Here is a 27,717-nt window from a genome sequence, read left to right as displayed (position 1 = left end):
TCCATAGCACATTATCCTTTTCACCAAAACCAAACCAAACCAAAGTCAGTTTCATTTGAATGCACTATTGCCCTGGTTTCAAAATTTGGAAAGCTCTTGGAATTAAATTTTGAGATGTAAAGGTTGGCTGACAAATTCACAGAAACCCTCTTTCTGACACCAACTTACAAATCCTAAGGCATCCTACAACCCCGTGGGTGCTGGTTCCTAATTTGAAACGCTCTAACACAGCTTGGTGGAGCTCAGTGGGCTGGGACCATAAGCATTCGGGATTGTGCCACTGAAAAACTGATGTCACATCAAAAGGAACGCCTTTCTTCTAATATACTAAAAAGGTTTTCTACAGGCTGGGTCCACAGGTCTTAGGGCTAGCTAATTCCTGCTCCCAGGTATTCTAAGAAGCCGGAGAAAGCTCCCTGCAGGTAAGGACCCATCGGCGCTTCCCGCACTCTGCCGCGCGGGAAGGGACGGTTGGAGTCCTTTCCCCGCCCCCGGAGAGGGTAGGCGGGGCCTAAGGACCGCACCGCCCCAGACCCGCCCCCTGCGTGTGGCCCCGCCCACAGCTGCTCCTGGCCGTGCGGCCGCGCGGAAAGAGGAGGCCGGGGGCGGGGCTCACCCCTTGCCCTTGGGGGTCCACCGGACTCCGCCAATCAGCGAGCGCCCTGTTGGCCATCCGCGGCCAGCCGCAGCCATCCGCGCCCCTCCTTCTCCCGCCCTCCTCCGCGTTCCAGAATCCAAGATGGCGGGATCCAGGCGAAGGGGTCTCCAGGCCAGAGTTCGGCCTCTGTTCTGCGCCTTGCTGCTGTCACTCAGTCGCTTCGTCCGGGGCGACGGCGTCGGAGGAGACCCCGCGGCCGCGTTGCCACATCGCCGTTTCGAGTACAAATACAGCTTCAAGGGGCCGCACCTGGTGCAGAGCGACGGGACCGTGCCCTTCTGGGCCCACGCGGGGAGTAAGCCGGAGCAGAGGGCTGGGGGCCGGGTTCCTCCCCCCCCTTCCGCCTCCTCTTCGCCTTTCATCCGCGGCTACCCTGGTGTGCTGAGGTTCCCGTTCCAGCAGCTGCACACCATGTGCGCTGTGGAGGGGACCCTCTTGGCAGCCCCTCCGCCGGGTCCCTCCTGGTTCGCACGGTTCCCTCCGCTTTTCCCCGAGTCTTTCCCTCACCCATTCTGTTCTCTCTCACCCACCTGCTGTCTTCTGTTCTTTGATCTCGTCGGTACTTTCCGTTGGATCTAGAGGTGTTTGGTTACCTCCTACACTTCCTAGCACTCAAACTCGCTTCTAGGTATCATGTTTCACAACGCCACGTCTCTAGGAGAAATGTGCCCTACCCCCAGCCATCCCAACCTGAGACATGTTCTAGAAGCCCCCTTACTTCCTTTCCCGCTTCCACCCCCCTCTCCCGATCCCCGCTTTCTTTGCTCCGGTGTTAGCAATGGTTAATGCTTCGCTTGAACCCCATGCCCACTGACGGCTCCTGAGATGGCATATAGTGGTATTAGAGTAATTTTTTAAGTCTTTGTATGTCAGAAGACATTCATATACTGTTGGAACTACACATTTTCCTCTCAGTGACTTGGTGTGGTCTTTGATCTTTTCTCTTGTAGTAACACATTATGTAACTTTTTAGGAGAAGGGATATATTTTTAGAGATTGATTGTTTCTGAACCTGAGACTAAGAATAGCATTACATTTTTAGCCCTTTAAAAAAATTGGAAACATTGAAATAATCTTGGGTTCATATTTTATTCACTCTCTGTGTTTGGCGCTCTTGTAGATAAGAGAGCCTTGCTAGAGCATTTACTTACGTGAAAGAAAACGTATCTGCACTTTTTAGTGCTGATGTGTCACTGCTGACTAAGGAATCAATCGTAGCACTTGGGATGACATAAGCTCTGTTCAATGACCATCAGATATATCCTTTGAACAAGGGGCAAATGCCTTTATATGAGATAAGGAGCTCTGGCAGTTTGAATTCTATCTTTGTGTGTGATTAATCTTTTTTTTTTTTTTTTTTACACTATACTTTAAGCTTTAGGGTACATGTGCACAACGTGCAGGTTAGTTACATATGTATACATGTGCCATGTTGGTGTGCTGCACCCATTAACTCGTCATTTAACATTAGGTATATCTCCTAATGCTATCCCTCCCACCTCTCCCATAAGTAATCTTTTATATAAGGTTTTTATACATCACTTTAGATTATCCAGTGCTTGAAACAAAATGTTTCATTTCTAGAAAGTAATTACTGAATAGGAAGCACCCTTTTAGGAAGCGCTGTTTCTCTCAAATTAATGTGTAATTGAAAGGTATAGATTTTAATTTGACTTAATGACCAAGTCATTAAGTGCAGTTATTTTGTTACTCAGCAGTCATTTGTTATGTGCCCATGCAGCAAGGGTATATTACTGGACATTTGTTATCAAGGTATCTCTATTCTTGATACACAAAGGTGATGCAAATGATATCAAACACAAGTTTTTGGAGTTTTTGTTTCTATTTGTGGGATGATGATGAATTATTCAGTAGTGGTGATGGATTTGTTCACAGATTTTCACTTCTACACCTCTCCATTGCCTGCCTGTTCTTCTATCCCTTTTCTCTTTTTCTCACACTCACTTACACTACATTAGCCAATTAGGAATGTTAATCAACTAGTCAAATCAGTTACCTTGACTTCCTTTACAGAGCCATAACCAACTAATCTATTCTGCTGCAGAAATGTCAAGATAATGTACCAGTAAATTAAAGCCGTGTGGCTAGAATGAATTTGAAACAAAGTATTAGTATTTTAGCCATGATTTATCTGGCTACTGGCTCTGGGAATCTCTGCTATAGACATCCCTTGCTTTCATTGTCATTGTAGTTTTTGCTTAAGCCTCACTGTAACTACATTGATCATTTTTTTCTTTTCATTTTGCTCTGCAATTCATTACTTAAAAAACTTAGAAGTAGAGAAATTTAAGATCTAGTTTAAACACAGCCCTTTACCTTCAACCCCAAATTAAGACCAAATCTATGGTGTTTCTCTTTCTTAACTGTTAATGTTCCTTTAGTACACATCCTTAAGCCCATAAGGGCAAAAAATGATAATTTGTAACCCTTTATAGCTCTCAGAGTTCTTTCACGTTCATTCTCTGATTTGATCCTTAGTAGACAAGGCGGATGTTATCTGTTTTATAGATGAAAAACTGATTTTCAGAAAGGTTAAGGTTTTTGAAAAAGGACACATAAGTAGTAAGTGTCAGTGAAGTTGAACTCAAATCTAGGTCTCCTGATTCTGTGTTCAGTCTCTTTCCATGATGCCCACACCCCCATCCTTTGAATGCTTGAAAGTAACAGTGAACAGTGACCGATCCTACTAAAGTATCTCAGCTTTCCTTTTTGTCAATTTTTTTCTACCTGTAAAGTGATATTACGGTTACAGTTGTTGTATTTCCCAGCATGGGTTTCAGAATTAGTTAATATCTGAGAGCTAGAATTGTTCAAATTTTAAGTCTGATAGGCCTTTAGTAATTACCTAGTCTAATAATAGGAGAAATAGCTAACATTTATTGAAACATTTAAAGCTACTTGTGTAGGCACTTAAATACCTATGAGCCTGTTGAAGAAATGGAGTAACTTGCCTACAGATCAAACAGCTAGTAAGTAGTAGAGCTGGGGCTTGAACCTAGCCTGGAGATGTAAACCACCGTTTTAGGGATCACTGTTTTCTCTGAGAATCTGCTGAAGAATTGCTTATTGAAGTTCAGTTGACCCTCTCCATGGAAAAATGTATATAAGTACAGTATTTTGTACTTATATAAGTACCCTTTTTCTTTAGGGTGTTTATGGAAGTGATCGAGCCTAGCTCTTTCATTTTACAGGTAAACATATGGTGAACCCAAGAGAGTAAGAGAATTATTTGCTCAAAGTCACACAGCTGAACTGAGACTAGGAACAAGTCTCTTGATTCCTAGTGGTATGTTCTTTTCACACTGTTTGAGCTTTCTAACCTTTGTAAACAGGTAAAATACATTGCAGCTATTTTTAAAGTACAAATTTTTAAGGTTTTTAAAAACTATGTTATGAGAATCAGATAGTTTGCCCTAAAGTCATAATTCCCTTTCTCTCACCCACTGTCCCTGGAATTTTTAGTGTATGAGTGTAGCTTTAATTTTTTTTTATTTGATGAGGGAGGTGTTAGCCCTAAACTTTTAAAGTTGAAACTGTCAACATGAAATTTTTTCCTAATAATTATTGTACAGGTTACTAAGTCTCTGTAGGTATATTTAGCAGTTTGGAAATGATTCCTTGAGTTTTACCTGATTATAACTTAAAGCTTTTTTCCCTGATTTCTGTTCTAGATGCTATTCCAAGTTCAGATCAAATTCGAGTAGCACCATCTTTAAAAAGCCAAAGAGGCTCAGTATGGACAAAGACAAAAGCAGCCTTTGAGAACTGGGAAGTTGAGGTGACATTTCGAGTGACTGGAAGAGGTCGAATTGGAGCTGATGGCCTAGTATGATCATTTCTTTAACTTAGAAAATGTACATAAATGCATATACCACTAGCCTCTAACTGTTCCCTATTATATATTTTCAGGCAGTTTGGTATGCAGAAAATCAAGGCTTGGAGGGCCCTGTGTTTGGATCAGCTGATCTGTGGAATGGTGTTGGAATATTTTTTGATTCTTTTGACAATGATGGAAAGGTATATTTATTGTCAGGACTGTTACCCACTTTAATATATCTATCAACAGAGTTAGGCTGTGAGAAATAATAGCTTATTCAATGCTTTATTCTGTACTGTCAGTTTGATAGTACAGAACTCCCCAAGCTATATGGTAAATATGATAATTAGTCTTTATATAGCTAGGAGTTTATCAGTTTAATTTGCATGTGCATAATTTTTTGTATGTCAGCTTGAGTTCATAGTAGAGCCCTGACTCTCAGAACTTTGCAGCGACCCCTGCTCCCATGGCCCTATTTAATGGATAAATACAAATCCTTAGACATAGGTGGTAAAAACAGTAGTGTTTAGAAGACTCTAACAGTTTACTTACATAAGAACATCCAAGTGCATGACTATTGCTAGCTCACATATTCATGTCTGGCCGTATGTTAATCATTCTTTTGGATTGGGCCAATTTTTCTGATGATCTCTCCTAAAACAGTTGCGATCAAAATGTCCTTACATATTGGAGACATTAGCTTGTGGCTTAGCAGCCTTAAGGCTGATGATCTTCCTATCAGCTGGTTGTTTCTCTGTTAATTTTCAGGGGTTATTGTTAGCAATTTAAAGAACTTTAGTAATTCCTTGAGTGCCAAGGCCAGGTTATTTTAAAATTTTGAGTCCTAGAATCTTAGACATGTAAGTCACTTCATAGTACATCAAGAATGATGTAGAATGCTTTGATTAAAGACATTTTTAAAAATGTTTTCTTTATTTTTAGAAAAATAATCCTGCTATAGTAATTATAGGCAACAATGGACAAATTCATTATGACCATCAAAAGTAAGTGTAGGTTTTTTACATTACTCTTGATTTCAGCTTCTTTTTGGAATCCTTATGAAATATATTGTTCAAATATATGAAATATATTGTTCAAATCTGAACACCTTCCAAATGAAAAAAATACTGTTCTTTTTCTTGAGACATGTTTTGTAACTTGGTAGAAAGGTTTTATTTTATTTGGTTCCGTTCTGAAGTTCTATCTGTGGACCATCTCAGATTCAAACATGGTATATGTTTTTAATTTAACCTCAAATTATTTAATATTATACTTTTGAAAGTTTATAGACTGTTCCTGGCTTTCAGTGATGCCACTAATCATGCATTTTTGTCTTCATTAAAAGGGATCTTTAAAAAATAAAGTTGAGCCTTGATTATTAAGGCTGATGATTAAGCAATTTATGCCATCTTATTTAACTTCAATATTGCATTATTTAAAGACTCAGTGGTTTGCAGAGATTCTAAGTGTTCAGTACAGTCCACCCTCTGTATTTGTGGGTTCTGTATCTGTGGATTCAACCAACTGCAGATCAAAAATAATACAAATTATTGTTTTGTGTATGCAACAAGAATACAAATTTTAAAATACAGTATAACAACTATTTACAAAGCATTTACATCATATTAGGTGTGGTAAGTAATCTAGAGATGATTTAAAGTATACAAGAGGATATGCACACGTTATATGTAAATACTGTGCCATTTTATATAAGGGACTTCAGCATCTGACGATTTAGGTATCCACAGGGGTCCTGGAACCAATGTCCTGTGGACGTTGAAGGATGACTGTATATTTATAATGTATATAAATTAGGTATGTACATTTTTTATTTTCACGTGTTTGTTGTGGAGGAAATAGCTTTTAACCAGTGAACTGTAAGAAAGATGACTTATCCATGCGCCTGTGTACTGTTTTTCTGCCTTAGTGAGTTTCAGCCCTGGTAGTTCATCATAACTCCCTATGGAGCTATTTAAAATGGAGGTGCCTAGGCCACCTCCTTTTGATTCTGCTTCAGTTGATTTGGAGTGGAATCTACATGTTAAAAACCCAGTGAGTGATTCATGTTCTGCCCTAGGGTAGAGATTCACTGCCTTAGTCTCATGTAGTCTTTAGAGTAAATAACATAAAATATCTCAAGACTTTTTCATAACTTGATATTATTTTAATCTTCCTGAATTTTTAAATATTGAAAAGCTGAGTGTCTTGTTTGTTTTCCTTTCTCTTATATTATAGTGATGGTGCTAGTCAAGCTTTAGCAAGTTGCCAGAGGGACTTTCGTAATAAACCCTATCCTGTCCGAGCAAAGATTACCTATTACCAGAAAACATTGACAGTAAGTAACATTTATTTAGAGAGAATCAAATAAACAATGTTATAGTATCACTTTTCATTTTGAATTTTTGATAGAAATTAAATGCACTTAAATTTGGATATGCTTACATACTCTTCATTGTTACTCTAAGAAAACAGAGGTGGCTTCAAAGCTCAGTGTAAGTGGTCATCTGTTGTAAACCCCTAATGGTATGTTTCCATTTAGTCAGTAAATGTTTAAGCAGCCTACTGTATAGCACGTGTGAGATATATATATATATATATACACACACACACATACATAGCTAGATAGATAGATATATCTATATAGATAGATAGATAGGTAGATAGATAGACAGATAGACAGACAATCTCCAAGCCTTCAGGATGCAAATATGAGTAAGACAGACAGACTTTCTCCCCAGAGAGCTTATAGCCTAACAGAGGACACACGAATGTAGCATTCCTATGCTGTGTGATAAATATTACGTTGCAGACACTATCAAGTGGTCCTGTGGTTGGAATCCTGTAACTGCCAGATAGAGGTGGGGAAGGGCAGGAACATTTTCTCAGAGTTGAGCTGTGCCCTACAGGGAGATCAGGAAGTTCCTGGGAGTTGGGGGAAGAGGGTGTGTGTGTATGCGAGTGAGTGGGTGTACTCCAAGCACAGAAAGCAGGCATAGGCCCTTGAGAGAGCTTGAAATGTTTTGGAAAGGCATGTAGTTTGGTATGGCTGGGAGACAGAAGAGATCAGTGAGCAGTGAGGTTGAAAGGGCAGTAACAGGCCTTGCACAGCTTCCTGTAGTTTAACCTATAAGAAACTTTTAAAAACGTTTAAAGGGTTTTAAGCGGGAAGTGAAATTATCAGATTTGCAATTTAGAAAGATGACTTAGGTCCCAGTATTCTTAGTACCAGTTTTCTTGGGGTTGGGGGTGAGCACAGTTGTTGAGTCAAGGATAGTTCCTGAATGTAGCCAATTGGACAGCTAATTGGTACTATTTACTAGCAAAGAAGCAGCACATTTGTTTGTGTTTTACCTGTTTGGGGGAGGAATGGGAAATCAGAGGGTTGGTAATGAGTTTAGTTGTAGGTAAATTGAGGTTAGTGTAATATATAGGTGGATATATCTAACTGGCAGTTATGATAACTAAGATCACTATGCATTGTAAACTTTGCTTTTTAAAGATGCCATTAATACCTGGTTATATAATACTTAAAAGTAAAAAAATATAGTGTATGAATTTTTCTTTCACCTAAATCATGAGCTAGCCTTACACTCCTGGGTCTAAAACTCTGAGAAAGTTAGTTCTGTGGAAAACTGTATTGGCTTAGTCTTAAGTCCAAGCTAATTTAGAGATCTTAGAATAGAGCAAGTGTCCAATGTATTATGATTAGCTTGGGTTTGAATTCCACTATAATTATTCACCCTGTACAGTTTCATTAGAGTCATCAGTAAGTCTTGCTTACCTGCATGTGGCAAAGCCCAGACATCAAGCGTGGTGGGTGCAGACTGTCCCTGTGACCCAACACCGTGAGGCTGTGAGCCCTGGCAGCACTCCAAAACAATGGCCTTGCAAAATGTACTCCCCAAAAAGGGTTCCACAATTGATGAGATTGGGCACTACTCTGCATATTAGCACGTTAAAGATTTCTTTATGAAGGATCCTTTATAAAGAAAGGATAAATAAACCTTTATTAAACTTCACATTTCCCAGACTGACTTAACTATGGAATTCTTTTTCACCTAATGTCTATGAGTGATCATGGAGCTAGTGTTTTCAGATACAAGTTTTGGAGAGACTAGCTGGACACATGACTGCTACTTATTGGTTTTCGCCTCTCTGTACATCTGCTCAGTCTAGTAATAATTCCTTTTCTTTCTACTTGGTAAAGTCATACTTAGCTTTGAGCACACAAATTCAGATCCCTTTTCCATCAGATTTCCTAAACAGCTCATAATGATCTGTCTCTCCTAAACTCTTAAGAGTATTTTTTTCTCTCTAATGCTTATTTGGCCTTGAGATATGTTGTACTGATTTTCTTATTAACTATATGTATGTCTCTTCTTATCAATATGATTGTAAACTTCTCACAATAGGCATATCCTGTATTTCTCCTAGTTCCTAATATTGTGCCCATGTTAAGTACTCAAGAAGTGTTTATTTTCTTGAGTACTTGCACCCTAGCTTGTCCCAGTTGTTTCCACATTGGAGGGAAAAACAAAGTAAGAGGAGGTTGGAAGCAATAAGTGCTGTTGGTGGGGGAAACACAGTCAAAGCAAGAGATCTTAAATATTGCAAGTGTAGTCTTTAACAGTGGTTTGAAACCATAAGGTGAATAAGGAAGGTTATTGATGATCTCATAAAGAAGTAATAATCAGCAGACAGTTTGTACCTAGGCTTTCAGTTACAGTCCTTCCTAACATTCCTGCTAACTCACAGTACAATGAAATGTGTTACGTGCTTTAAAAAAAAAAAATTAGGGCCGGGCATGGTGGCTCACAACTGTAATCCCAGCACTTTAGGAGGCTGAGGCGGGCGGGTCATGAGGTCAGGAGATCGAGACCATCCTGGCTCACATGGTGAAACCCCGCCTCTACTAAAAATACAAAAAAATTAGCCAGGCGTTGTGGCGGGCGCCTGTAGTCTCCGCTACTCGGGAGGCTGAGGCAGGAGAATGGCGTGAACCCTGGAGGCAGAGTTTGCAGTGAGCCAAGATTGCACCACTGCACTCCAGCCTGGGTGACAGAGCGAGACCCTGTCTCAAAAAATAAAAAAATAAATAAAAATAATTGGAACTAGACAATGAAGACTCCTGCTGGATTTTCAGTTTGTTAGAATTCAAGGAAAAAAATACTGAACAATTGGAGGATTTTAGTATTGTAATTTGAATGTAATAATCTACAGTCTTTTTAAGACTCAAAGGCAAATAACTTCCTGAATGTTGATTCTAATTTAAAAGGCTCTGTGGAGGAGGACCAGTTGTAAATGATGTAAAATGAATAGGAATATTACTAATCAGAGGAAACATATTAATATGAACCAAATGCTAAATGATCTTTTAAAATTAATTATTTTAAACTAATTTTTAGTTCACATGTTTCCATTCTACAGTATATAGAGAGTAACTCTTCATATTGACAGATTTTATTCTCTTGCTGAAAATTTGGACAGAATACTAGAACATTTTGCCTATGTGACTGAATCTTAAGTCTCTGACAAAATTTTGACTCTAGAAGTAATGACACAAGTGCCCTTACTCTGGTGCCATGGGCCTTCTCCTGCATCCACCCTGAACCTCAGTGACTGTTGTAGGGTGGGACTCATGAGAGGATTATTAGAAATGAAATGTATTGAAGAGGCTGAACCCCTGCTTGACTGGGATAATGAGAAAAGCATTCATGGGTCAGGTGGATTCCTCTGCTTGCCTAGGATTCTAAGATTCTGTTACGAAATTTAGGGTCATTCCTTCAAATATACATTTTGCAGAGTAGAAATGTACATCTTTTTAGTTTTTTCCTTCTCTGCCTTGTCAGTATGACTTCTGTCACTTTTGTTCTCTGCTAACCTGTGACAGTCCAGTTACCTCACTAATTTAATTAAGAGGAGCTCACTACTTGTTGAGACAATCTATTTAATTCTCAACCAGCTGCAGATAAAATTGTAAATTTAACCTCTTGGTTTTAGCTGTCACTGGCATCTGAGAACAAGTCTGATCCCTCTACTGCATGAACCATTCCAAGAGAGTAATGATGACTCCCTAGGTCTTCTTGAGAGAAGGCAAACCATATTCCATTTTAGAAAGGTTTTCATAGAAAGTTACCAGATTTTTCTCTCTTTAAACTTTTGACACATAGTGGGGCAAAACTCATTTTTTTAAGTAAAATATATTGTGTATCGACACCAAGTAAGAAATGTTATTTAAAATTACCCTTTATAATAATGAAACAAAATTGAATAGTATTAGTCATAAAATGGATCAACTGAAATTTATTTTCTAATGTCTTTTGTAAAAGCTATAGCTATGATATGTCTTCTAGGTAATGATCAATAATGGCTTTACACCAGATAAAAATGATTATGAATTTTGCGCCAAAGTGGAAAATATGATTATCCCTGCACAAGGGCATTTTGGAATATCTGCTGCAACTGGAGGTCTTGCAGGTAAATCTTACAGTCTGATAATTTTAAAAGTTTGTGAGTTGTGTTTTATTGGGAATAGTATATTAGGGATATGTAGACTTGTTTATACTAATAACTTTTTAAGACTGTTTGGAACTTTCCCATCACCTCTTGTGCAAGTCTTTTGGTCTGTTGAGATGGCTAATTTTCTACTTACGTTGTTCGGTAGGTGTACAATTAACTGGGGCTGTATACAAGTGTGTCAATTACAGCATCAGTTTGGGTGCTATTTTATAGTGAAGGAGACATATTTAAAGTAGAGGCTATCAAAGTCAGCAGGCTTAAAGGCTGGAGATCAAACTACATGACAATTAACTAAAATAGCAATCTTGGCTAGTCACATCCACAAAAAGGTTAATTGCAAAGTGTTTTAGGATCCTGATCATTGTCACATCACATATAAATGAATTTGGCAACTTAAGGAAAGGTTATTTGGTGACTAAACTTTAAACAAAAACATAGTTACCATTTTTTTCCACATAAGGTGATAAATTACCGTTCAATGTCAATGCCATTTTATGTTTATATGATACATTGTAGTTTTAAATATTTTCAAATACATGGATTGTTCCTGACAACCCAGAGAAGAAGGGAGGGAAGATCATATTTTCCATATTTTTAGAAGAACTTGCCAAATTTTAGGTGAAAGAAATTTCTGAAGATCGTATGGCCAATTGATGGTAAGCCCCACGCAGGACTCGGCCTGGATTTCTGACTCCAGGTTCAGTGCCCTATTACACAACGCAGTTTCTTAAGTTACTTAATCTACACTACAGTATTATAGTTTTCTTTTTAATCCGTCTACATCTCTAGATTCCATAAAAACAGTACAAAGCATGAAGATTGCTGTACGATTGATATTAATTGCTCTTGATTGGTAGATGTGACTAGCCAGGATTGGTATTTTAGTTAAGGGTAAGGAGGTTTGATTTGCTGAGCTGGTGCTTTTGGCTTAAACAGCTTGAATTTGATTTTTTGATATGACTTTAGGTAAGATAAAATTATTAATATCTTCCATGTGAGAGAAACAAATAAGAAAGTAAGACAAAAAGTGGTATGCACTCTAAGTAAGGTTGAGAGACATATGGGTACTGGCAGTATGTGGAGACCAGGATTTTGTCTCATTTGTCTGAGACGGTGTCCATGAAGGAGATTTGTGGGAAACCATGGAGGATCTTGGTACCAGAATAAGGAGTTTGGACTTCTTTTGACCCTTCATTTGTTTGTTCATTTCTTATCACACATTGATTAAACATCTATTATATGTTAAACACTGCTAAATATTCTGATTTAGGGTTTTAAAAAGTGAGTTTTGGATTATTTCTAATATAAATCTTTCAGGTGAATTTTTGTCTCTAAGCTCACAGAGTGCCATTGCCTTTACCAAATTAGTGCTAATTTTTGTTAATTCCCTCACTGGTTATTGTTATTTAAAGCAATAAATATTGATAAAATACATTTACAATGATAAAAGTAATCTCCTGTGGAACTTTTTCAGACTTTTTTTTTTTTTAATTTGTAGATGACCATGATGTCCTTTCTTTTCTGACTTTCCAATTGACTGAACCTGGAAAAGAGCCGGTAATTTTACACATTTTTTCAAAAACTTTTTCAGTTTAGTGGTTTTGCCTTTTAGCTGAACGTTTGGGAAGACTAACTTAGGTTTGGATCTTGTTTCTGCCAGTTACTGCTATATGGTCTTGTGCAAGTTACTGAACCTCTATAACGCTTCATTTCTTTTCTTTTTTTTTTCGAGATGGAGTCTCGCTCTGTCTCCCAGGCTGGAGTGCGGTGGCGCAATCTCGGCTTACTGCAAGCTCCACCTCCCAGGTTCACGCAATTCTCCTGCCTCAGCCTCCTGAGTAGCTGGGACTACAGGCTCCCGCCACCACGCCCGACTAATTTTTTGTATTTTTTAGTAGAGACGGGGTTTCACCATGTTAGCCAGGATGGTCTCGATCTCCTGACCTTGTGATCCGCCTGCCTCGGCCTCCCAAAGTGCTGGGATTACAGGCATGAGCCATCGTGCCCGGCCACGCTTCATTTCTTAATTGCTAAAACAGAGATGTTTGTACTGGCCACCTCATGATATTGAAGGATTGAGACAGTGCATTTATAGCAAGTGCTCAGTAAATGGTAGTGGTTATTATTAGAGGCAAGAGTAGGCCAGGTGCGGCGGCTCATGCCTGTAATCCTAGCACTTTGGGAGGCCGAGCTGGGCAGATCACCTGAGGTCAGGAGTTTGAGACCAGCCTGACCAACATGGTGAAACCCCCGCCTCTACTAAAAAATACAAAAATTAGCTGGGTGTGGTGGTGCACATCTGTAGTTCCAGCTACTTGGGAGGCTGAGGCTGGAGAATTGCTTGAACCTGGGAGGGAGAGGTTGCAGTAAGCTGAGATCAAGACACTGTACTTCAGCCTGGGTGACAGAGTAAGACTCCATCTCAAAAAAGAAGAAAAAAAAAGGGCTGGGCGTGGTGGCTCATGCCTGTAATCCCAGCACTTTGGGAGGCCGAGGCGGGCGGATTGCCTGAGCTAAGGAGTTCAAAACCAGCCTGGACAACACAGTGAAACCCTGTCTCTACTAAAAAATACAAAAAAATTAGCCGGGTGTGGCAGCAGGAACCTGTTGTCCCAGCTACTCAGGAGGCTGAGGTGGGAGAATTGCTTGAACCTGGGAGGTGGAGGTTTCAGTGAGCCGAGATCACGCTACTGCACTCCAGCCTGGGTGACAGAGTAAGACTGTGTCTCCAAAAAAAAAAAAAAGAAAAGAAAAAAGAGTAAATTTGCTATCGTTTAAGTAAAGAAGGAATACATTTTTATGTTAACCTTTCAGATAGTGGTAGAATAGTTAAAATGAGAAAAATAACATATGTAGAGATATCTTAATGATTTTCTTATCTTTTTTATGATCTATTCCGAAACTCCAAAAAAAGCCCACACCAGATAAAGAAATTTCAGAAAACGAAAAAGAAAAGTATCAGGAGGAATTTGAGCACTTTCAACAAGAATTGGATAAAAAAAAAGAGGAATTCCAGAAGGGCCACCCCGACCTCCAAGGACAGCCTGGTGAGTTGTAGCGAAGCTGACATGGGTGCCGCAGCAGGGCTTGGGGCTGATGATCATGGACACTTGAGTCTCTGTGTTGCCTGGCTCATTCCTGCTGTCTGAACAGGCACATTCCGAGTGATTTCTGGAAACAATTTAGGAGCAAATCTTTAGTCTTTAAGAGTCAAGAGATTGTCGTTTTTACCAGTGAGAATGTGGCTTAGTCATGTATGAGATAAAGAGTACCATGGTTATTTGGGAGAATAGAACCGCTAGAGTGAAAGCTCCATGAGGACAGGGATTTTGTTTGTTATATTCATTGCTGTGTCCACTAAGCCTAAAAATAAATCCAAAATGCTAACCTAGTAGTTGAGGTTCAGTAAATATTTTTTGAATGAAATCATCAAAAGTGTATGTTTTTGCTTTTAGTGACACATAATTACCTTATAGTGTGGAGATAATCCTTAAAATCTATCAAAACTGATGAAAGTAATGTGACATGATATCTGCTTCTCCTCCCCATACTACTCAATAGAATCCCAGACTATATAGTTGAAAATTATAAAATACTAGTCTAAGCCAATGTTATTAAGAACTTGAGTGTGCTAATGTCAAAACTAAAACATTTTAAGGCCAAATTGAGGGACTTTATATTATCTGCTAGCTTTTTATCTGAATTGTTCCCCGTCAGCATAAGTGATCAAAGGTGTACTTAATAAAGGCTGTGGCTAGCATTTCAACTCTATGTAGTATGCAGTTCTCTTAATGATCAACAGTATGACTCAGACTTAATAAATTTTAAAATGAAACATAGAGGTCATTCTTATTTTGAATTTGTTTTAAACATCATCACATAAAATTTGTGAGTATATCCTGAAGCTGACTATAGTGTTTGAAAAGTATGGTTTGGTAAATTTTGACAAACGTGTATACCCATTTAACCATCACCCAGATCAGTACATGGAACATTTTTATCATCCCAGAAAGTTCCCTCATTCCTCCTTAAAGTCAACCACCTTCTCCACAGAGCCCATCACTATTTTTATTGTTATCACTGTAGATTAGTTCTGCCTTCTTATAAGTAGAATCACACAGTGTATATGAAAGAGAAATATTTTTCCATTTTAATTTTATTTAACTTTTTATATATTTAGGAAGAGTACAAGCGCAGATTTCTTATATGCTTGTGTCATATGGTGGTGAAGTCTGGGGTTTTAGTGTACTCTCACCCTAATGAACATGGTACTCAATGGGTAATTTTCAGCCTTCATTCCTCTTCCACCTTTTGTAGTCTCCAGTGTCCGTTATTCCACTCCATATGTCCATGTGTACCCGTTGTTTAGCTTTCACTTATAAGTGAGAATATATGGTATTTGACTTTCTAAGTCATTTCACTTGGGATAATCACTTCCATTTCCATCCATGTTGCTGCAAAAGACATGATTTCATTCTTATTTTATGGCTAAGTAGCAGTCTATAGTATATATATACATATATACACACGCACATGCCACATTTTCTTTATGAAGTTCTCTGTTGATGGGCACTTAGGTTGATTCCATATCTTTGCTATTGTAAATAGGGCTGTGATAAATGTATGAGTGCAAGCATCTTTTTGATATAATGATTTCTTTCCCTTTGGGTAAATACCCAGTAGTGGGATTGCTGGATCAAACGGTAATTCGAATTTTAGTTCTTTGAATTCTCCATACTGCTTTCCATGAAGGTTGTACTAATTTACATTCCCACCAACAGCATATAAGCATTCCCTTTTCTCCACATCCTTGACAACATCTGTTGTCTTTTGACTTTTTAATAATGGCCATTGTGACTCGTGTAAGATAGTATCTCATTGTGGTTTTAATTTGGATTTTTTTGATGATTAGCGATGTTGAGCATTTTTTCATTTATTTGTTGGCCACTTGTGTGTCTTCTTTTGAAGAATGTCTGTTCATGCTCTTTGTCCAGTTTTTTAGCGGGCTTTTTGTTTTTCTCTTGAGTTGTTTGAGTTTCGTGTAGATTCTGAATATTAGCCCTTCGTTGGATGCATAGTTTGCAAATATTTTTTCCCATTCTGTAGGTTAGATTACTGTGTTGATTGTTTCTTTTGCTGTGTAGAAGCTTTTTAGTTTAAGTCCCATTAGTCTATTTTTGTTTTTCTTGTGTTTGCCTTTGAGGACTTGGTCTAAATTTGAGGACTAGGCCAATATGCAGAAGAGTCTTTCCTCAGTTTTCTTTTAGGATTTGTATGGTTTCATGTCTTATGTTTAGGTCTTTAATCCATCTTGAGTTAATTTTTGCATATGGCGAGAAGTATGGGTCCACTTGCATGCTTCTATATATAGCTATTCAATTTTTTCAGCACTGTTTATTGAATAGGGTGTCCTTTCCCCAGTGTATATTTTTGTTGACTTTGTTGAAGATCAGTTGGTTGTAGGTGTGTGGGTTTATTTCTTGGTCCTCTGTTCTGTTCCATTGACTTATGTGTCTGTTTTTATACCAGTATTGTGCTGGTTTGGTTACTTTAGCCTTGTAATATAATTTGAAGTCAGGTAATGTGATGCCTCCAGATTTATTCCTTTTGCTTAGCATTGCTTTGGCTATTTGGGCTCCTTTTTGTTCCATATGAATTTTAGGATTTTTTTTTTTCTAATTCTGTGAAAAATGACCTTGGTAATTTGATAGGGAGTGTCTAGAACTAGTAGATGGTTTTGGGCAGTATGGTCATTTTAACAATATTGATTCTTCCAATTCATGAGCATGGGATACTTTTCCATTTGTTTGTGTCATCTACCATTTCTCTCATCGTTGTTTTGAAGTTCTCCTTATAGAGAGCTTTCCCCTCCTTGGTTAAATATATTTCTAGGTGTTTTATTTTTCTTTTAGCTGTTGTAAATGGAATTGCCTTCTCGATTTGGTCCTTGGCTAGATCATTATCAGTATATGAAAATGCTACTGATTTCTGTACATTAGTTTTTTATCTTGAAACATTACTGAATTCGTTTATCAAATCTAAGAGTTTTTTTGTGGAGTCATTAGGGTTTTTGAGATATAAGATCATATCATTAGTGAACAGGGATAATGTTACTTATTCATTTCCAGTTTGGATGCCTTTTTTTTTTTCTCTTGTCTGGTTGCTCTGGTGAAGATTTCTAGTATTATGTTATTACACATAAGAATGATAAAAGTGGGCATCCTTGTCTTGTTCCAGTTCTTAAAGGGAACGTTTTCAACTTTTCCCTGTTAAGTGTGATGTTGGCTGTGGGTTTGTCATGTGGCCTTTATTATGTTGAGGTATGTTCATTGAGGATTTTTATCATGAAGGGATGATGAATTTTATTGAATGCCCTTTCTGAGTCTGTTGAAATGATCATGTGTTTTGTTCTTAATTCTGTTTATGTGGTGTATCATATATATGGATTTTTATATGTTGAACCCTCCTTGCATCCCTGGGATAAATCTCACCTGATCATACTGTATTATCTTTTTGATGTGCTGTAAGATTCATTTTGCTGGTATTCTGTAGAGGATTTTTGCATCTTTGTTCATCAGTGATGTTGGTCTGTAGTTTTCTATTTTTTGTGTCCTTGTCTGGTTTTGGTATCAGGGTGATACCGCCCTCATAGAATAAGTTAGGGAGAATTCTCTCCTCAGTGTTTCGGAATAATTTCAGGAGAATTGGTTCTTCTTGATATGTTTGATAGAATTCAGCTATAAATCCATCTAGTCCTGGCTGTTGTTAAGAAATTTTTTTTTTTACTACTGATTCAGTCTTGCTACTCATTATTGATATGTTCAGGAGTTCTGTTTCTTCCTGTTTCAATCTCAGAAAGTTGTGTGTTTACAGGAACTTATCCATTTCCTCTAGGTTTTCTAGTTTCTGAGTGTATAGGTGTTCAAATACTTTCTGATGATCTTTTGTATATTTGTGGAATCTGTTGTAATGGCTCCTTCTTCTTTTCTGATTGTGTTTATTTGGATCGTCTCTCTTCTTGCCTAGTCTAGCCAATGGTTTATCAATTTTGTTTATCTTTTCAAGGAAGCAACTTTTTGTTTTGTTGATCCTTTATTAATTTTTTTTGTCTCTATTTCATTTAGCTTTGCTCTTATGTTTGTTATTTCTTTTCTTCTGCTAACTTTGGGTTTGGTTTGTTGTTGTTTTTCTAGTTTGCTGAGGAATAATGTTAGATTGTTTGTGATCTTTCCACTTTCTGATGTAGGCATTTAATGCAATAAACTGCCCTCTTTACACTGTTTTTTGCTGTTTTGGTTTGGTGTTTCCATTTTCATTCATTTCAAGAAATTTTTACATTTGTGTCTTAATTTCTTCATTGACAGAGTTGAATGTTCAGGAGCATGCTGTTTAATTTCCATGTGTTTGTTTAGTTTCTGAAGTTCCTCTTAGTATTGATTTCTAGATTCATTCCGTTGTGGTCTAAGACACTTGATATGATTCTGATTTTCAAAAATTTGCCAAGACTTATTTTGTGGCCTAATATGTAATCTGTGTCAGAGAGTCTTCTGTGTGCTGGTGAAAAGAATGTATATTCCATAGTTATTGTAGAAAGTTCTGTAAATGTCTAAGTCCGTTTGGTCTAAAGTCCAATTTAAGCCCAATGTTTCTTGTTATTTTTCTGTCTCGATCTATCTAGTGTTGTGTGTGTGGTATTAAATTCTCCCACTATTATTGTATTACTGTCTTTTTCTTTAGGTCTAGTAATAATTATTTTCTGAATTTTGATGCTCTGATGTTGGGTGTATATAAATTAGGATTGTTATATCCTCTTGTTGAAAATTGATCCCTTTATCATTATATAATAACCTTCTTTGTTCTTTTCTTTTTTAAGTCTGTTTTATCTCATATAAGTATAGCTACTCCTGCTCACTTTTGGTTTCCATTTGCTTGGACTATCTTTTTCTGCCTCTTTACTTTCAGTTTATGTGTGTCTTTATGAATAAGGTAAGTTTCTTGTAGGCGGTATATAGTTGTGCCATGTATTTTAATCCATTCTGCCAGTCTGTATCTTTTAGTGGAACATTTAATCCATCTACATTCAAGGTTAATATTGATGTATGAGGCTTTGTTCTTGTCATATTGTTCATTATTTTCAAGTTGTCTTATAAATTCTTTGTTCCTTTCTTTTTTCCGTGTTTGTCTTTGTCATTTAATGAAATTCTGTCATGTTGCTATTTGATTCTTATATCTTCCTCCCCTGTGTGATTGTTTTATAAGAAATTTTATTTTATATTCCTGTTTTTATCATGGTGAATATTGACCTTTTGTTTCCATGTTTAAGACCGCTTTGAGCATTTCCTGTCATGCTGGTCTAGTAATGACAGATTTCCCCAGCATTTGCTTGTCTGGGAAAGGCTTTATTTCTTCTTCATTTATGAAGCTGATTCTGGCAGGATATAAAATTCTTGGCTAACAGTTTTTTTTTTTTTTATTAGCACTTTGAGAATGCCCATTCCTTTGTGGCCTGTAAGGTTTCTGCTGAAAAGTCTGCTGTTAATCTGATGGAATTTCCGTTATAAGTGACTAAATACTTTTCTCTTGCTAATTTTAAAATTATTTCACATTGACTTTAGACATTCTGAATATAATATGCTGTAGTGAAATCCTTTTTGCAGTATATTTTTCTGGGCCTCCTGTATCTGGACATCTAACTCTTTTGCTAGACTTGAGAAGCTTTCATCAATTATTTTCTTAGTTTTTCTCCTTAGCCATACAACAACTGCAGCCATATCAACTTGAACTCGGACTAAGGATAGGGCACAGCCCAGCATGAAACTCTCAAAATTGTGCCTTGTGCCTTGTGCCTGGGACCAGGGAGAGCAGGGCCCCTCCTAGGCAGGTGTCATGAGCAAGAAGCTGTAAGAAGTGCAGTCTACTCACATCTCAGTTTCACAAGAGTCCATTGCAGGGCAGTGGGTATTGTCCTAGATATGCATAGGAGAGCCTAGTTTCCCTGTCTCTCCTTGGCCAGGTGGTAGCTACAGCCTTGTCAGCCCAAACATAGCCTGAGGGTGGGGCACAACCCTCCATTAAACTCTCAATATTTCACCTTGGGTCTGGGACCAGAGAGGGTAGGGTCCCTCCCAGGCAAGCAGCATGGGCAAGAAGCTGTGGGGAGTACTGTCTACTCATGTCTCAGTATCAGCAGCACCCTTCAGCAAGGCAGTAGGGACCTTCCTAGGGGTGCATGGGAGTGACCAGTGTCCCCCCTTCTCTCCTTGGAAAATTGCAGTGGCTGCAGCCATGTCTGTAGATCCCCAGTATCTAGGCTATCAACAGTGGTGTCCAGCTGGAGCTGTTCTAGGCTCGAATGCCTGTGGGATTCCATGTGGTTTCTCTTTATGGAGCAACATCTCTGTGCAATATTTAGGCAGTTGCATATGTCCAGCCCACGGCCCTAGTGGGTCAAAGGTTTCTCCTGTAGCCAGGATCATAAAAGCCCATTTTGGACTGCAGCGCCCTGAGGTTTTCTCTCTTACTGTTTCCCATCATCTAGGAGCCCTTCTGGTGCTCAGTCAGCTCCTGGCTGGGCAAGCTGCCTCAAACTCTCTCCTTATTTTGGTGCTTCTCATTTCTTCTCTGATGAATGCTAGCATTCTCTCCTAGGCAATCTATTTGAAATGCAAGTATCTACTTACTACTCTGGTTTTTCTCCATGGAGGAGGCACATACTACCTGCATCTGGTTAGCCATTTTGATCCCTCCTGAGATTATCCAAGAAAAATTATTTTTAAATAAAAAAATTTAAACCCAATTTATAATAAGTGTTCAATCACCTGAAATGGCAGAAAACAAATAATTTAATCATTATTGAATTAATTATCTGCATGTTTTCTGTTTGGGAGATTGTACCACTATGATGGTGATGTTCTAATTTTGCTGAATGTTGGCATTTTGGTCACTTACAGTATTTCAAAAACTACGTATGTGTAGGTGACTCTGATCATTTTTATTTATTTCCTTTTCAGCGGAGGAAATATTTGAGAGTGTAGGAGATCGAGAGCTAAGACAAGTCTTTGAAGGACAGAATCGTATCCATCTTGAAATCAAGCAGCTGAACCGGCAGTTAGATATGATTCTTGATGAACAGAGAAGATATGTCTCTTCCTTAACAGAGGAAATCTCTAAAAGAGGAGCAGGAATGCCTGGGCAGCATGGGCAGGTGGGCTTGCAGAATATGCAGATGTGCCCCATTTACCCTTTGCTGGAAGGGAAGTAAAGAAGAAGGGCCACTGTGCTATGTGCTCATAGAATGTGGATTATTCAGCTTGCTCGTCATTATTTCTTCCTCCAGATCACTCAACAAGAACTGGATACTGTTGTGAAAACTCAGCATGAGATTCTGAGACAAGTAAATGAAATGAAGTAAGTATGTAAAAGTAGTGTCTGTGTGTTAAGTGATTTTTTTATCCTAAATTTGTGACTTTAGGTGTGCAGGCACTGTATTGTAAGATTTCTGCATGAGGGTAAGAATCCCGTTGTAGATTCATTTTACAAATAGGGGACCATAAATACAGCAACTTTTAATATTCAAAAACTGCAAACATGTCTAAAGTTTTTAATTGTTTAGAGCTGGAAAAGAAAAAATGTTTTGGCATCTTTTAAAGAGATTGTCAGTTACTTGACAGAGCCAGGTGTGTTCTTATATTTATAAAATATAAAAAGAATATGAAATAATACATAACAATTTTATGAAAAGTACTAGGGGAATAAATATGTGTAGCATTGTAAGACTATAATACAAGCAGACCTGATGCAGGAAATTCTTTTTGGTGGAATGAAACCATTTTGAACGTAATATGTGTGACTACCTCTTTTTCATTCCCATCTTTTACTCTCAGAGAGACTGGACAGAGTTGGAGCAGAGAGGAGATAATTGTGTCCTTAGAATGTTGAACAATAAATTTCTAATGAGAATGATTGACTTATGCAGATAATTGATAGCTTTCGATGCCTGGAGCAGAGATAACAAACCATAGTGTCATGTTTCCATAACCTAACATTTCAGAGCACTGTTCCAACCGATACAACCCTTGACAAACAAGAATGTCAAGGTGAGTTCTTTAGGACTGGAGAATTAAACAGGGTTAGCTCAAACAGAACGTGATTATACCTGATGTCTAGAGATTAAAGGCACTTAACTTATAACTGCAAATTTATATTCCTTCAATTTTTCTCTTTGCATTTTAAAAAATCTTCATAATGTGAACTCATGATTGAAATATTTATGATGCTAAATGAATAGTTTAGCTCTTCAAATAGCTTAGTTAAATGAATGGACTCCTTTTAGAAATAGACTGGATCATGTAACACAACCTTTTTAAAAATCTTTTTATTTCAGTCTAATTTTAGACCTCAGAAGTTACAAAAATAGTATGGGAAGTTTCTGTACATCCCTCACCCATCTTCCTCTAATTTACGTAACCATGGTATAATTGTCAGAACCAGGAAATTAACATTGATACAGTTCAATCAACTAAATTAATGACCTATTCAAAATTTATCAGTTTCTCCACCGAGGCCTTTTTTCTATTCCAGGATCCTATCCACAATCGCACATTACATTTAGTTATTTTTTCTCTTTAGCCTTGTGCAGTCTGCAGTAGTTCATCTTTCCTTGTCTTTCATGACCTCGACATTTTCCAAGAGCATTAATCAGTTAATACCTTTTGATTTGGGTTTGGTTGGATGGAAGTTCCACATTTTGATAAGATATTATATATAATAATATGTTATATATAGTATATGTTATATAATATGTTATATATAGTATATGTTATATATATTATATATAAATTATATAAGATTGATAAGATATTACTGATGATGTTGGCCGTGATCACTGGGTTATGGTGGTTTCCTATTGCTATCTTTAAAGTTACTGTATTTCCCTTTGTGGTTAATATTTTGGAGAAGGTACTTTGAGACTAGGTAAGTATCCATTTCAAACTGCTGCTCATTCATTTTCACATCCATTGATGTTTCTTGCCTGAAACAAGAATGTGGTTTTTGCCAAATGCTGATTTTTTTTTTATGTATGTATGTATGTATGTATGTATGTATGTATGTATTTATTTGAGACAGGGTCTAGCTCTGTTGCCCAGGCTGGAGTGCAGTATTGCAATCACAGCTCTCTGCAGCCTCAACCTCCTGGGCTCAAATGATCCTCCCACCTCAGCCTCCTGAGTAGCTGGGACTACAGGTACATGCCACCACACCCAGCTAATTTTTCTATTGTTTTGGAGTTGGGATTTTGCCATGTTGCCCAGGCTGATCTCAAACTCCTGGGCTCAAGCAGTCCTTCTTCCTCTGCCTCCCAAAATGTTGGGATTATAGGCATGAGCCACCACACCTGTGCCTGATGTTTATGTTCTTATAATTCCCTCCACATTTGTTCATTGGAATTCTGCTGTCAGGAGCAACTATCCTTTCTCTCCCATTTATTTATTTAGTTATTTATTTAGATCAGTACAGACTCATGGATATGTATTCCATAGGTTACAATCCAACACTCTCCTTATTTATTTTGCTGCTCAGATTGTTTCAGGTATGGTCATTCTGAGCTCCTTCATGTTGGCATCTTTGTTCTCTCAACAAGCCCCCATCTTTTTTTGAGCATTTTAAAAATTTATGGTACTGTGCTATCTTCTAGGATCATGTATTTTCTCTGCCCTCAGTGAGCCCTGGTTCCTTTTTCTTGAGAAAGGTATTTGAAAACCAACCTCTGGGCACTAGGTATACTCATCACTACCGCGGTGCCATTACCTCTAGGCCTCTCAGTGGACAGAGCTAGGGAATATACGTACATATACTAACCCATGCATGTACGTGAGTCTGTAGTTCCGTGTCTGTCAACCTAGTTTTGTGTTAAACCATGAGATTATGCAGATATTTTGGATTCTGGCTGGACTGAACACTACAGAGTTAATTTTTAACTTTCCACCTTGTCTTATTTGAAAATTCTTTCTCCAACAGGGAGAAACCTCGTTCTTATCTATATCTATAACGTATTTACTTAATTGGTTCCACTTGAGTATGCACATAAGTACACACAAAGTGGTTTCAAACTGTTAACTCATATCTTTGTGAGAAAGACATTTACTGACAAGTTTATGTAAAGTTCCTTTTATCTCTAGCTTTACAGTATCCAGCTCAGATACTATTTTCCAGATAGTTTCTTAGTGTAGTTCTCTTTTTCCCTACTCTTTTAATTATGGCTGATGATATTCATTTAGGATCCAGCTAGATTCTTTGTTAATGTTTATATTCCTCCTATATCCTGGTTGATTTAATTTGTTTGTATTTTGGGTATGTGAATACTATGATTCTAAGGGGCAGAGCATGTGTGTATCGCTTCTTCATCGTTGCTACCACTTTCCCATTCTCCTCTTGGCTTACCGCAACCTCTGCCTCCTGGGTTCAAGTGATTCACCTACCTCAGCCTCCTGCGTAGCTGGGATTACAGGCACCTGACACCGTGCCTGGCTAATTTTGTATTTTTAGTAGAGATGGGGTTTCTCCATGTTGGCCAGGCTGGTCTCGAACTCCTGACCTCAGGTGATCCGCCCGCCTTGGCCTCCCAAACTGCTGGGATTATAGGCGTGAGCCACTGCACCCAGCCCGTGTTTTCTGAAGTCCCCTTCTTTCTTCTGTGAAGGGTAGCATACTCTAGATACTCTTGTGCTTTGCATGTTTCACTTAACAGTAGTACTAGGACATCTAAAGATGTAACTAATTGTCAGGACATCCTAGCTCTCCAGTTGTATTATCCATAGAATCCCTTTCTTAGAGGAGTTAATCCTTGCAAACTCCCACTTACTGAGAACAAATGTCGTGCATACAATAAGTTAATATAAAAACCAAGCTCAAGTTTCTGAACTAGTCCTCTGGACCTTTTTCTTTAGGATTTAGCTTCAGAAAAAATGTAAAGAGATAGGAAATATTTGCCTTTAATGGAAAGGGTAGTTTGTTTCTTTGTGGATTTTTATGTTCTTAAGGAATCATAGAAATTTTTTTAGCAGAAAGAGATCTTAGAAAGCATGTAGCTTTTCTGTAGCAGTTGATGCCTCTTCCCACTTCTCCATCTCAAAACTTCCCTAAGACTTCTGGTACACCATTCACTCCTGGTGTTCTTTGGCCTCTACTTCCATTTAGTTATCTTCACTTGCTCTCCTTCCGTCCCTTAAAAGGCATTCTTTTCAAGGGTTCTGTCCAGCCCTCTTTTCACTTGACCTGTTTCCTAAACCAACTATGACCTCCTTCCACCACAATTCTATCCCCATAGGCTCCTCTTCATTTTTTGACACTCAGCTAAATGCATCTTTCTTTGTAGAGCTCTAGGCGTGCTTCTGTCACATTGCTTTCCTGCTAGACAATTCATCTCCACAGGGCAGGTATTTCATTCTTCTTGCAAAATTTATATCCCTAAATATTCCCTAGCTCACAGCACTTATCAAATAAATGTTAGCAGAATGAACAGGCAAATGAATGAATGACTGAGTAGGAGCAAATTAAGTGACTCAATCTTTGGTATATTAAAAAGACATTTATACCTAAGCAAGTTCATGCTTCTGGGAAGCAGAATTTCTTAAATACAGATATGTGACAACATTATATACTCTGAGGTTTTGGTCTTGGTATTATTTTAGTTATATTAAAATGTTATGCTTAATTTGAGTTTCAGTGGAAAAGCTTAGCCCCACAGGAATTTTCTTGGGCATATGTGCCATTGAAAGAAATTTTAATCAACACATGACATTGATTCAAAAGCACTTGAGATATTTTGTAACTACTCTTAAGTCTTCACTGCTCATGTAACTCAAACATAATTTTTTAAACGTTATACTTAACATTCTGTCTGACATACAGTGTTATTTTTAAGTAATTTGAGTCTTTCTCTTTTTTTTTCTTTTGGTAAAGCTCTTTTTAAACTGCATTTGACTCCAATGAAATAACTTATTTATTTATTCCTCCAAATTGAACCATAACTGTTGAAGGCACTCGTAGGAAATCAGAATTGTGACCCCCATCCTCAGGGTCACAAAGCCATTAGTCTCCTACTATATGCTGTATGAGTGAAATCATCTATATGTGCAGCTACAAAGCGGACAAGTCTGTGTGTGTGAGTGTGCCTATAGGAAATGATTGCATTTGGCACTAGTCCTTTACTGTACAGCTGAACACCTAGAAAGATTTATTGTAACTTCATTAAAAATATCATCCATTATATTCAATATCCACTTATACTATTGGTTTTAACACAAATTACCTAGTAGTATTTTCGACATGGTATTTTTAGATGACCTTTAGTAAAATACAAAGGCATAATGTTGTTTTATAAATTATTTTCCAATTTTGAACAACTCGATTTTTAAAAAAACTTCTTTACCTGTTTTTTTTTTTTAAATGATGTAATATATTAGACTTGAAAAGTAAAAGTATTGGAGATCTGTGACTGAAAAAAAAATAATCTTTATAGTGATTTTATTGTATCAAGAGACTTTCTGTTTCAGAAATTCCATGAGTGAAACCGTCAGACTGGTCAGTGGAATGCAGCACCCTGGCTCTGCTGGAGGCGTCTATGAGACAACACAGCACTTCATTGACATCAAAGAGCACCTGCACATAGTAAAGAGGGACATAGATAACTTAGTGCAGCGAAATATGGTAACTTTGTTTCCTTTTCCTTTTATAATTACAATCTTTAGGAAAGGAAGAACTCATACTCTACTGCAAGTATTTTAACCCTTTAGTTAATGCTAATGCTTATTTTTAATGTTTAAGGTAGAATAGTCCCATACATTGCAGATCTCCATGTGTCCTGGTTTTCTAGTTATTGAAGGTGGAAGAACAGTTCTCATAGCAGTCATGGTTTTTTAATATGTAATATTTATATTATCATTTCATGAAAATATTTTCTGATTTCCATGTTAATGTCTTCTCTGACCCATGGATTGCTTAAAGTGTATTTCTTTGGCCTATTTTTTCCTCAAGGTTCTAATCTGGTAATTTCTTGCTATCTTGTTAGCTTCATTTACCTTCACCCAGGTTTCGTGTGCTTGGATTGGATTGGATATGTTTTTGACTCTGCTGGTTGTCTTCTATAAGACATATTTGGGATATGGTTGGCCCATATTTCCTAGTCTGACTTACCAGAAGCAGAAATCCCAATCCCTTACATTTTATATCGCGTTTTATCTTTTTAAAAGCTTTTTAAAACATTTGATGTCCTTTAGAAAATACACTAATACATTAATAATAATGTTACATTAAACTGACTCTCCCAAGGTCGGTAGCTAGTAAGTAGGAAAGGGAGAAAACTTAGGTCTTCAGCTTCTAATCTTGTCTCCTTTAGATTTTTTGATAACTCTCTTAACTATATTCCTGTATATATACCTTGAATATACATTTTTTTTCAAAGATGGCTTAATAGTTTTCTTATTGATCATGACCTCTCATCCAAAGCATTATTATCTGTCCCCTTAGTTCTGTTTGAGGTTATTTTTCTCCTACATTGCCTTTGTTGCAATGACCAAATTGATACTGTGTGTATCAATTTACTGAAGAACTTTGCCCCACAAATATAACTGTATTGGGAACAACTAATCTTAGAAGCCATTCTTTCTGGGTACTTGGATGAAGTATTTGTTCCTGGTATTTA

The 27,717-nt window shown here is 37.7% G+C and overlaps 1 protein-coding gene across 1 annotated transcript in view; it reads left to right on the top strand.

Moving 5' to 3' along the window:
• The first annotated feature begins 536 nt into the window (after nt 1-536).
• The window catches only part of LMAN1 (lectin, mannose binding 1), a 31,457-nt gene continuing 4,276 nt past the window's right edge, over nt 537-27,717 (top strand). Inside the window, exons 1-11 of the mRNA XM_024235863.3 lie at nt 537-953; nt 4,351-4,505; nt 4,589-4,696; nt 5,439-5,500; nt 6,732-6,831; nt 10,850-10,973; nt 12,514-12,572; nt 13,930-14,062; nt 21,026-21,219; nt 21,352-21,422; nt 26,570-26,723. Of these exons, the coding sequence (XP_024091631.1) occupies nt 740-953; nt 4,351-4,505; nt 4,589-4,696; nt 5,439-5,500; nt 6,732-6,831; nt 10,850-10,973; nt 12,514-12,572; nt 13,930-14,062; nt 21,026-21,219; nt 21,352-21,422; nt 26,570-26,723 (1,374 nt within the window). The 5' untranslated portion in view covers nt 537-739. The remainder of the gene's footprint in view (nt 954-4,350; nt 4,506-4,588; nt 4,697-5,438; nt 5,501-6,731; nt 6,832-10,849; nt 10,974-12,513; nt 12,573-13,929; nt 14,063-21,025; nt 21,220-21,351; nt 21,423-26,569; nt 26,724-27,717) is intronic.

The sequence above is a fragment of the Pongo abelii genome, chromosome 17 (assembly GCF_028885655.2).
Source record: "Pongo abelii isolate AG06213 chromosome 17, NHGRI_mPonAbe1-v2.0_pri, whole genome shotgun sequence".
Lineage (NCBI taxonomy): Eukaryota > Metazoa > Chordata > Mammalia > Primates > Hominidae > Pongo > Pongo abelii.
The sequence above is the reverse complement of the archived record's forward strand: the minus strand, read 5'-3'. Positions and strand labels throughout refer to the sequence as shown.